An 11,508-nucleotide genomic window follows, 5' to 3' on the forward strand; every position below is an offset into this window, starting at 1 on the left:
TTGGGGCCGGGATTTTGGGGTTTTCCACGGGAGTTCTTGAGGGAATTCCGGGTTTTTCCTGCTGGAAGTTCAGCTGTTCCCCGGGAATTCTGATTCTTCCTGCAGGAATTCCAGCTTTTTCCACGGGAATTCCGGCTTTTCCATGGGAATTCTGGGATTTTCCAGCAGGAATTTTGGGGTTTCCAAAGGGAATCCCCCTTGGCCCCCCGGGAATTCGGGCCCACAGGAATTCCACCTTGACCCACTGGAATTCAGGCCTTTCCAGCAGGAATTCCACCTTTTCCCGTGTGAATTCCACCTTTTTCCACAGGAATTTTGGGGTTTTTCCATGGGAATTCTGGGGTTTTCCTGCAGGAATTCTGGACTCTTCCGGAAGGAATTCCGAGGTTTCCATGGGAATGCTGGGGGTTTAGGGCCGGGATTTTGGGGTTTTCCACAGGAATTCCAGCTTTTCTCATGGGAATTTTTGAGGGAATTCTGGGGTTTTCTTGCAGGAATTTTGGCTTTTCCCAGAAGAATTCCACCTTTTCCCGCGTGAATTCCAGGTTTTCCCGCAGGAATTCTCAGGTTTTCCCACAGGAATTTTGGCTTTTCCCACAGGAATTCCACCTTTTCTTGTTGGAATTTTGGCTTCTCCCACAGGAATTCCAGGTCTTCCAGCAGGAATTTTGGCTTTTGTCATGGGAATTCTGGGAAATTCCTGCAGGAATTTCACCTTTTTCCGTTGGAATTCTGGGGTTTCCCCACAGCAATTCCAGCTTTTCCCACAGCAAAAAAAAAAAAAAAAAAAATCCCGGAAATCCCGGAAATTCTCAGCCCTTGGGATGTGGGGGAAACGGGAAGGAGATAGGTGGGAAAAGAATAATCAGGAAAATCGGGGAAATTGGGAAAATTTGGAATAAATACAGGAATTTGGGTTCAGAATTCCCAAGGTTTTAGATGGGATGAGGAAAAAATCGTGGAATTCCAAACCCTTGGGATGGCGGAAGTACAGGGGCAGAGTGGCGAGAAAAGGAAAATTGGGAAAATCGTGAAAATCAGGAATAAATGCAAGAATTTGGGCTGGATTTATCCTCAGAATTCCCAAGGTTTCGGAAGTCACGACGAGAGAAAAATCCTGGAATTCCAAACCTTTGGAATGTGGGGAACATGGGGAGGAGATCGGTGGGAAAAGAAAAAACAGGAAAAAATCAGGAATAAATGCAAGAATTTGGGCTGGATTTATCCTCAGAATTCCCAAGGTTTCAGAAGTCATGATAAGGGAAAAATCCTGGAATTCCAAACCTTTGGAATGTGGGGAACATGGGGAGGAGATCGGTGGGAAAAGAAAAATCAGGAAAATCAGGAAAATCAGGAATAAATGGAAGAATTTGGGCTGGAATCATCCTCAGAATTCCCAAGGTTTCGGAAGTCACGACGAGGGAAAAATCCTGGAATTCCAAACCTTTGGAATGTGGGGAACATGGGGAGGAGATCGGTGGGAAAAGAAAAATCAGGAAAATCAGGAAAATCAGGAATAAATGGAAGAATTTGGGCTGGAATCATCCTCAGAATTCCCAAGGTTTCGGAAGTCACGACGAGGGAAAAATCCTGGAATTCCAAACCTTCGGAATGTGGGAGAAACAGAAGGAGAATTTGGGCTCAGAATTCCCAAGGTTTTAGAGGATGGGATGAGGGGAAAATCCTCGAATTTTCCAGGTTCCGTGGGATTTTGGGATTTCCATGGGAATTCTGCCTTTTCCCATGTCAATTCCAGCTCTTCCAGAGTGAATTTTGCCTTTTTCCTCCATCGTTTCCCTGGGAATTTTGGGTTTTTCCTGTGGAAATTCCAGGGTTTTCCATGGAAATTCCAGCTTTCATGAATTCCACCTTTTCCCACAGGAATTCCAGGGTTTTTTTGCAGGAATCCCTGCTTTTCCTTGGGAATTCTTGAGGGAATTCTGGGGTTCTCCTGCAGAAATTCCACCTTTTCCCACAGGAATTCCAGGGTTTTTTTGCAGGAATCCCTGCTTTTCCTTGGGAATTCTTGAGGGAATTCTGGGGTTCTCCTGCAGGAATTCCACCTTTTCCCAAGGAAATTCCACCTTCTCCCACAGGAATTCCAGGTTTTCCTGCTGGAATTTCAGCTTTTCCTTGGGAATTCTTGAGGGAATTCTGGGGTTTTCCTGCAGGAATGCCGCCTTTTCCCAAGGAAATTCCACCTTCTCCCACCAGAATTCCCCTTTTTTCCCACAGGAATTCCACCTTTTCCTGCTGGAAATTCCAGCTTTTTCCATGGAAATTCCAGCTTTCCCCGTGTGAATTCCACCTTTTCTCACAGGAATTCCGCCTTTTCCTACGGAAATTCCAGCTTTTTCCATGGAAATTCCACCTTCTCCCACAGGAATTCCAGGTTTTCCTGCTGGAATTTCAGCTTTTCCTTGGGAATTCTTGAGGGAATTCTGGGGTTTTCCTGCAGGAATTCCGCCTTTTCCCAAGGAAATTCCACCTTCTCCCACCAGAATTCCTCTTTTTTCCTGGGGAATTCCACCTTTTCCTGCTGGAAATTCCAGCTTTTTCCATGGAAATTCCAGCTTTCCCTGTGCGAATTCCACCTTTTCCCACAGGAATTCCAGGTTTTCCTGCAGGAATTCCACCCTTTCCCTTGGAAATTCCTGGTTTTCCATTGGGCATTCCGCCTTTTCCTGCTGGAAACGCCACCTTCTCCCACAGGAATTCCAGGGGTTTTTTTCAGGAATCCCTGCTTTTCCAGCAGGAATGCCATCTGTTCCCTTGGAAATTCTTGGTTTTCCATTGGGAATTCCGCCTTTTTTGCTGCTGGAAATTCCAGCCTTCCCTGCCTCAAATCCCACCTTTTCCCACAGGAATTCCAGGTTTTCCTTGGAAATTTCAGCTTTTCCTTGAGAATTCTTGAGGGAATTCTGGGGTTTTCCTGCAGGAATTCCACCTTTTCCCAAGGAAATTCCTGGTTTTCCATTGGGAATTCCGCCTTTTCCCGCTGGAAACTCCACCTTCTCCCACAGGAATTCCGCCTTTTCCTGTGGAAATTCCAGCTTTTTCCATGGAAATTCCACCTTCTCCCACAGGAATTCCAGGTTTTCCTGCTGGAATTTCAGCTTTTCCTTGGGAATTCTTGAGGGAATTCTGGGGTTTTCCTGCAGGAATTCCGCCTTTTCCCAAGGAAATTCCACCTTCTCCCACCAGAATTCCTCTTTTTTCCTGGGGAATTCCACCTTTTCCTGCTGGAAATTCCAGCTTTTTCCATGGAAATTCCAGCTTTCCCCCTGTGAATTCCACCTTTTCCCACAGGAATTCCAGGTTTTCCTGCAGGAATTCCACCCTTTCCCTTGGAAATTCCTGGTTTTCCATTGGGCATTCCGCCTTTTCCTGCTGGAAACGCCACCTTCTCCCACAGGAATTCCAGGGGTTTTTTTCAGGAATCCCTGCTTTTCCAGCAGGAATGCCATCTGTTCCCTTGGAAATTCTTGGTTTTCCATTGGGAATTCTGCCTTTTTTGCTGCTGGAAATTCCAGCCTTCCCTGCCTCAAATCCCACCTTTTCCCACAGGAATTCCAGGTTTTCCTTGGAAATTTCAGCTTTTCCTTGAGAATTCTTGAGGGAATTCTGGGGTTTTCCTGCAGGAATTCCACCTTTTCCCAAGGAAATTCCTGGTTTTCCATTGGGAATTCCGCCTTTTCCTGCTGGAAACTCCTCCTTCTCCCACGGGAATTCCGTGGTTTTTTCTGCTTTTCCCTGAGGAATTCCGCCTTTTCCCGTGGAAACTCCTCCTCCTCCCACCGGAATTCCTTGGTTTTTTCCACTTTTCCCTGAGGAATTCCGCCTTTTCCTGTGGAAACTCCACCTTCTCCCACCGGAATTCCGTGGTTTTTCCACTTTTCCCTGAGGAATTCCATTTCCAGCTGGAATTCCATCTTTTCCCGCTGGAAACTCCACCTCCTCCCACCGGAATTCCATGTTTTTTTCTGCTTTTCCAGCTGGAATTCCATCTTTTCCCGCTGGAAACTCCACCTCCTCCCACCGGAATTCCATGTTTTTTTCTGCTTTTCCAGCTGGAATTCCATCTTTTCCCGCTGGAAACTCCACCTCCTCCCACCGGAATTCCATGTTTTTTTCTGCTTTTCCAGCTGGAATTCCATCTTTTCCCGCTGGAAACTCCACCTCCTCCCACCGGAATTCCATGTTTTTTTCTGCTTTTCCAGCTGGAATTCCATCTTTTCCCGCTGGAAACTCCACCTCCTCCCACCGGAATTCCATGTTTTTTTCTGCTTTTCCAGCTGGAATTCCATCTTTTCCCACTGGAAACTCCAGCTTCTCCCACCGGAATTCCTTGTTTTTTCCCGCTTTTCCCTGAGGAATTCCACCTTTTCCCGTGGAAACTCCTCCTTCTCCCACCGGAATTCCGCGTTTTTTTTCCGCTTTTCCCTGAGGAATTCCGCCTTTTCCCGCTGGAAACTCCTCCTTCTCCCATGGGAATTCCGTGGTTTTTTCTGCTTTTCCATTGGGAATTCCATCTTTTCCCGTTGGAAACTCCACCTCCTCCCACCGGAATTCCGCGTTTTTCCCGCTTTTCCCCGGGGAATTCCGCCTCTTCCCAGCACCTTCTCCCACCGGAACTCCGCGGGTTTTTTTTCCCCCGCTTCTCCCCCGGGGGGGAATTCCGCCTTTTTTCCATCCGGGAATTCCCGTTTTTCCCCGCACCTGGAGGCGCCGGGTTTGAGGCCCAGCGCTTCCCAGCTGTCCTTGCTGTTCCGGATCCGCCGGATGGCGTCCGCCTGCTCCCGCGTGAAGCTGATCCCGGAGCCGCCCGGCGGCCGCTTCCCGCCGTTCTCGCACAGATCCACGATGGCCGAGTAGAAATTCTGGGAATTCCCGGCGGGAATCAGCCCCGCCTCCTCTCCCGGGAAAGGTTTGGGGTTGGTTGGTTGGGATTATTCTGGATTATTTGGGATTATTCTGGATTATTCGGGAACGGGCGCGGCGGGAGGTGGGATTCAGATCCCGGGGATAAGCGTGGAGGAGATTCCCACAGGGCGATCCTGGAAATCCTCCATTCCCTTCCCAAGGTTTTCCAAGGAAAATCCCGGATCCAATTCCCAGCCCTTCAAATCCCAACAATCCCAGATCCATTTTCCAGGATGATCCCGGGAAAATCCCGGATCCAGACCCCAGTCCCTTCCCAGGACATTCCCAACAATCCCAGGTCCAATTCCCAAACTTTTCCAAGGAAAATCTTGGATCCAAATCCAAAAAACTTCCCAGGGCGATCCCGAAAATCCTGGATTCAATTCCCAAGGTTTTCCAAGGAAAATCCCGGATCCAATTCCCAGCCCTCCCCAGCACATTCCCAACAATCCCAGATCCCATTCCCAGCCCTCCAATCCCAACAATCCCAGATCCAATTCCCAGGAAAATCCCGGATCCAGACCCCAGTCCCTTCCCAGGACATTCCCAACAATCCCAGGTCCGATTCCCAAACTTTTCCAAGGAAAATCTTGGATCCAAATCCGAAAAACTTCCCAGGGCGATCCCGAAAATCCTGGATTCAATTCCCAAGGTTTTCCAAGAAAAATCCCGGATCAAATTCCCAGCCCTTCAATCCCAACAATCCCAGATCAAATTCCCAGGAAAATCCCGGATCCAGACCCCAGTCCCTTCCCAAGACATTCCCAACAATTCCAGGTCCGATTCCCAAACTTTTCCAAGGAAAATCCTGGATCCAATTCCCAGCCCTCCCCAGCACATTCCCAACAATCCCAGATCCCATTCCCAGCCCTCCAATCCCAACAATCCCAGATCCAATTCCCAGGAAAATCCCGGATCCAGACCCCAGACCCTTCCCAGGACAATCCCAAAAATCCCAGATCCAACTCCCAGCCCTTCAATCCCAACAACCCCAGATCCAATTCCCAAATTTTTCCCAAGGAAAATCCAGGATCCAATTCCCTGCCCTTTAATCCCAAACATTCCAGATCCCAATCCCAGGGTCCACACAGGACATTCCCAACAATCCCAGACCCGCTTCCCAAAACTTCCCAGGAAAATCCTAGACCCAACTCCCAGCCTCTTCCCAGGGCAATCCTAAAAATCCCGGATCCAATTCCCAGGACGATCCCAGATCCAAATCCCACAGGACAGTCCAGATCCCATTCCCAGCCCTTCAATCCCAACAATTCCCATTAAATTCCCAGATTCAGCCCCCAGACCCTTCCCAGAACAATCCCAAAAATTCCAGATCCCATTCCCAGCCCTTTAATCCCAACAATCCCAGATCCAAATCCCAAACTCTTGCCAGGAAAATCCCAGATCCAAATCCCACAGGACATTCCCAACAATCCCAGATCCCATTCCCAGCTCTCCAATTCCCAACAGTCCCAGATCCAATTCTCAAACTTTTCCAAGGAAAATCCCGGATCCAACTCCCAGCCCCTTCCCAGGAAAATCCTGGATCCAATTCCCAGCCCTCCCACAGGACATTTCCAGCGATCCCAGATCCAGCTCCCCCAGCACATTCCCAACAATCCCAGATCCAATTCCCAGCCCTTCAATCCCACCAATCCCAGATCCAATTCCCAAAACTTCCCAGGAAAATCCCGGATCCAACTCCCAACCCCTTCCCAAGGTGATCCCAAAAATCCCAAATCCAATTCCCAAACCTTTTCCCAGGAAGGTCCTGGATCCCATTCCCAGCCCTTCCCAGGACATTCCCAAAAATCCTGGAATCTTTTCCAAGCCCTCCTGGAGCCATGGCTCCCTTGGGAATGCCCCCATTCCCACATTCCCAATCCCACTGCCCAACTCCCTGTCCCATGGGAATTCCCGTCTCTTCCCACCTCCAAATTCATTCCCATTGGGAAGTCCCACCTGGAATTCCCACTTGGGACATCTCCCAGGATTCCCACCAGGAACATCTCCTGGAATTCCCACCCAGAACATCTCCTGGATCGCTCCAACCCCTCCCTTTATCCCACATTCCCACCCCAAATCCCGCCTGGAATTCCCACCTGGGACACCTCCCACAATTCCCACCTGGAATATCTCCCTGAATTCCAGGAATTCCCACCTGGAACATCTCTTGGATCGCTCCCAGCCATCCCTCCATCCCACATTCCAACCCCAGATCCCACCTGGAACATCTCCAATATTCCCAGCCAGATTCCACCTGGGAATTCCCACCTGTAATTCTCAGAATTCCCACCCGGAACATCTCCCAGAATTCCCACCTGGAACATCTCCTGGATCGCTCCCACCCATCCCTTCATCCCACACTCCCACCCCAAATCCCACCCGGAATTCCCAGCCGGAACATCTCCCAGGGAATTCCCAGCCAGAATTCCTGGAATTCCCAGCATTCCCACCCGGAACACCTCCTGGATCGCTCCCACCCACCCCTTCATTCCCACCCCAATCCCACCTGGAACATCTCCAACATTCCCACCCAGGATTTCCAACCTAGAATTCCAGCAATTCCCACCCGGAGTTCCCAGCCGGAACATCTCCCAGGGAATTCCCAGCCGGAACATCTCCCAGGGAATTCCCAGCCGGAACATCTCCCAGGGAATTCCCAGCCGGAACATCTCCTGGATGCCCTCCCCACTCTGGGCCCAGGTCTCCCAGTGGAGGAGGAACCCGCAGCTCCCACCCCTCCCTGCATCCCACATTCCCACCCCAAATCCCAACCGGAATTCCCAGCCGGAATTCCTGGAATTCCCGGCATTCCCGGCCCTCGTTCCCACCTGGAACATCTCCTGGATGCCCTCCCCGCTCTGGGCCGAGGTCTCCCAGTAGAGGAAGCCGCGGCTCTCGGCCCAGAGCCGGCCCTCGCTCTCGTCCACCACGCGCAGCTTGCCCGCGTCCACCTGAGCGACGGACAGACGGACAGAGGGAACGGTGAAAACAGCGGGAAGGGACGGCGGGAATGAAGGGACGGCGGGAACGGACGGACGGTGGGAACGGACGGCGGGAATGAATGGTGGGAATGAACAGCAGGAATGAACGGCGGGAATGAAGAATGGGAATGAATGGTGGGAATGAACGGCGGGAGTGAACAATGGGAACGAACAGTGGGAATAAACAATGGGAACGAACAGCATGAGTGAACGGCGGGAATGAATGAACAGCGGGAGTGAACAACGGGAATGAACAGTGGGAATGAACAATGGGAACGAACAGCATGAGTGAACGGCGGGAATGAATGAACAGCGGGAGTGAACAATGGGAATGAACAATGGGAATGAACGGCGGGAGTGAACAATGGGAATGAATGGCAGGAGTGAACAACAGGAATGAACAGCGGGAGTGAACAATGGGAATGAACAGCGGGAGTGAACGGCGAGAATGAACAATGGGAATGAACAATGGGAACGAACAGCGGGAATGAACAACGGGAATGAACAATGGGAATGAACAGCGGGAATGAACCATGGGAATGAACAGCGGGAATGAACAATGGGAATGAACGGCGGGAATGAACAACAGGAATGAACAGCGGGAATGAACCATGGGAATGAACAATGGGAATGAACAGCGGGAGTGAACAATGGGAATGAACAACAGGAATGAACAGTGGAAAACAACGGCAGGAGTGAACAGCAGGAAAGAACAATGGGAATTAACAGTGGGAGTGAACAATGGGAATGAACGGCGGGAATGAACAAGGGGAATGAACGGCGGGAATGAACAGCGGGAGTGAACAACGGGAATGAACAGCGGGAATGAACAATGGGAGCGAACAGCAGGAGTGAACAGCAGGAAAGAACAATGGGAGTGAACAGTGGGAATGAACAATGGGAATGAACGGCGGGAATGAACAACAGGAATGAACAGTGGGAATGAATGAACAGCGGGAATGAACGGCGGGAGAACAGCAGGAAAACAACGGAAGAGCAATGGGAAAAAATGAGAAAACAACGGGAAAACAACAGGAAAACAACGCGAGAACAATGGGAGAACAAAACAACAGGAAAACAGCGGGAGAACAATGGGAAAACAAAGCAATGGAAAAACAACGAGAGAACAACGGGAGAACAACGGGAAAACAGCGGGAGAACAACAGGAAAACAAAACAACGGGAAAACAGCGGGAGAACAATGGGAAAGCAACGGAAAACAACGGGAAACAACGGAAGAACAAAACAATGGAAAAACAATGGGAAAACAACGGGAAAACAATGGGAGAACAATGGGAGGACAGCGGGAATGATTAAAAGAACGGTAACAACAAAAACATCAGGAAAATAAGTAAACACCGGGAAAATGAATCCCACCGATACAGTGAGGAAAAAAGAATTCCCCTCCCACGGGATTTGGTCGGGATCAAAGCCCGTCAGCCTCTCCGGAATTCCCGGAATTCCCACAATTCCTAACAACTCTGGATCTGGCCAGGAAAAATCCCTGGGAACGGCTCCAGAATTCCCAGAATCTCCGGAATTCCCACAATTCCCACAATTCCTAACAACTCTGGATCTGGCCAGGAAAAATCCCTGGGAATGGCTCCAGAATTTGGAAAAACAATGGGAAAAGAGCGGGAGAACAAAACAACGGGACAACAATGAGAGAACAATGGGAAAATAACGGGAGAACAACGGGAAAACAATCACAGAACAACGGGAAAACAACAGGAAAATAACGGGAGAACAATGGGAGAACAAAACAACAGGAAAACAGCGGGAGAACAATGGGAAAACAAAACAATGGGAAAACAACGAGAGAACAACGGGAGAACAACGGGAAAACAAAACAATGGGAAAACAACAGGAAAGCAATGGGAGAACAACGGGAGAAAAATGGGGGGGAACAGGAGAACAACGGGAGAACAAAACAATGGAAAAACAATGGGAAAACAACGGGAAAACAATGGGAGAACAATGGGAGGACAGCGGGAATGATTAAAAGAACGGTAACAACAAAAACATCAGGAAAATAAGTAAACACCGGGAAAATGAATCCCACCGATACAGTGAGGAAAAAAGAATTCCCCTCCCACGGGATTTGGTCGGGATCAAAGCCCGTCAGCCTCTCCGGAATTCCCGGAATTCCCACAATTCCTAACAACTCTGGATCTGGCCAGGAAAAATCCCTGGGAATGGCTCCAGAATTCCCAGAACCTCCAGAATTCCCACAATTCCCATCCAGCCAGGAACAAAGCCCCACAACAGTTCAGGAACCTCCAGAATTCCCCTCCCACGGGATTTGGTCGGGACCAAACGCCGTGAACCTCTCCGGAATTCCCGGAATTCCCGGGAATTCCCGACCTTGTTGGCGCAGACGGCGAAGACGACGTTGTCCAGGCTGCCGTGGGGCCCCAGCTCGCGGCGCATCTCGGCCAGCCACGAGTCGAGCGCCTCGAAGGAGTCCTTGGAGCCCACGTCGTACACCAGCAGCACGCCCTGCGTGTCCCGGTAGAACTCGTTACGGACCTGCAGGAAAATTGGGGAAAAATTAATTTTAATTAATTGTGTAATGATTCATTAATGTAATGTTATAATTAAATAATGTGATGTAATGTAAAGTGAAGGAGTCCTTGGAGCCCACGTCGTACACCAGCAGCACGCCCTGCGTGTGCTGTAGAACTCGTTAGGAACCTGGGAAATTGGGGAGAAAAGGGGAAAAACAATGGGAAAAATGATGGTTTTAATTAATTACATAATGATTTATCAATATAATGTTATAATAAAATAATAAAATGTAATTCAATGCAGTGTGAATGGTCCCTGAGCCCATGTGGTGCACCAGCAGCACCCCTTGGTGTGCCGGTAGAACTCGTTAGGAACCTGGAAAATCGGGGAAAAAAGGGGAAAAATAATGGGAAAAATGATGGTTTTAATTAATTATATAATGATTTATTAACGTAATGATAGAATAAAGTAATGTAATGAGATGTAATGTAAAGTGAAGGAGTCCTTGGAGCCCTCGTGGTGCACCAGCAGCACCCCTTGGTGTGCCGGTAGAACTCGTTAGGAACCTGGAAAATCGGGGAAAAAAGGGGAAAAACAATGGAAAAATTATGGTTTTAATTAATTATATAATGATTTATTAACGTAATGATAGAATAAAATAATGTAATGTGATGTAATGTAAAGTGAAGGAGTCCTTGGAGCCCACGTGGTGCACCAGCAGCACGCCCTGCGTGTCCCGGTAGAACTCGTTAGAAACCTGGAAAATTGGGGAAAAAAGGGGAAAAATGATGGTTTTAATTAATTATGTAATGATTCATTAATGTAATATTATAATGAAATAATGTGATGTAATGTAAAGTGAAGGAGTCCTTGGAGCCCACGTCGTACACCAGCAGCAGCCCTGCGTGTCCCGGTAGAACTCGTTACGGACCTGCGGGAAAATTGGGAAAAATGATGGTTTTAATTAATTACATAATGATTCATTAATGTAATGTTATAATGAAATAACGTGATGTGATGTAAAGTGAAGGAGTCCTTGGAGCCCACGTGGTGCACCAGCAGCACGCCCTGCGTGTCCCGGTAGAACTCGTTAC

The 11,508-nt window shown here is 48.9% G+C and overlaps 1 protein-coding gene across 1 annotated transcript in view; it reads right to left on the reverse strand.

Moving 5' to 3' along the window:
- Positions 1-4,619: 4,619 nt before the first annotated feature.
- Positions 4,620-11,508, reverse strand: part of DNAJC27 (DnaJ heat shock protein family (Hsp40) member C27) — a gene marked incomplete at both ends in the record, with an annotated part of 9,786 nt that continues 2,897 nt past the window's right edge. Inside the window, 4 exons of the mRNA XM_041420787.1 lie at positions 4,620-4,880; positions 7,755-7,877; positions 10,271-10,435; positions 11,121-11,171. Coding sequence (XP_041276721.1) covers positions 4,620-4,880; positions 7,755-7,877; positions 10,271-10,435; positions 11,121-11,171 — 600 coding nt within the window. The remainder of the gene's footprint in view (positions 4,881-7,754; positions 7,878-10,270; positions 10,436-11,120; positions 11,172-11,508) is intronic.

The sequence above is a fragment of the Onychostruthus taczanowskii genome, unplaced genomic scaffold (genome assembly GCF_017590055.1).
Source record: "Onychostruthus taczanowskii isolate IOZ18803 unplaced genomic scaffold, ASM1759005v1 scaffold652, whole genome shotgun sequence".
In the NCBI taxonomy this organism is placed as follows: Eukaryota; Metazoa; Chordata; class Aves; order Passeriformes; family Passeridae; genus Onychostruthus; species Onychostruthus taczanowskii.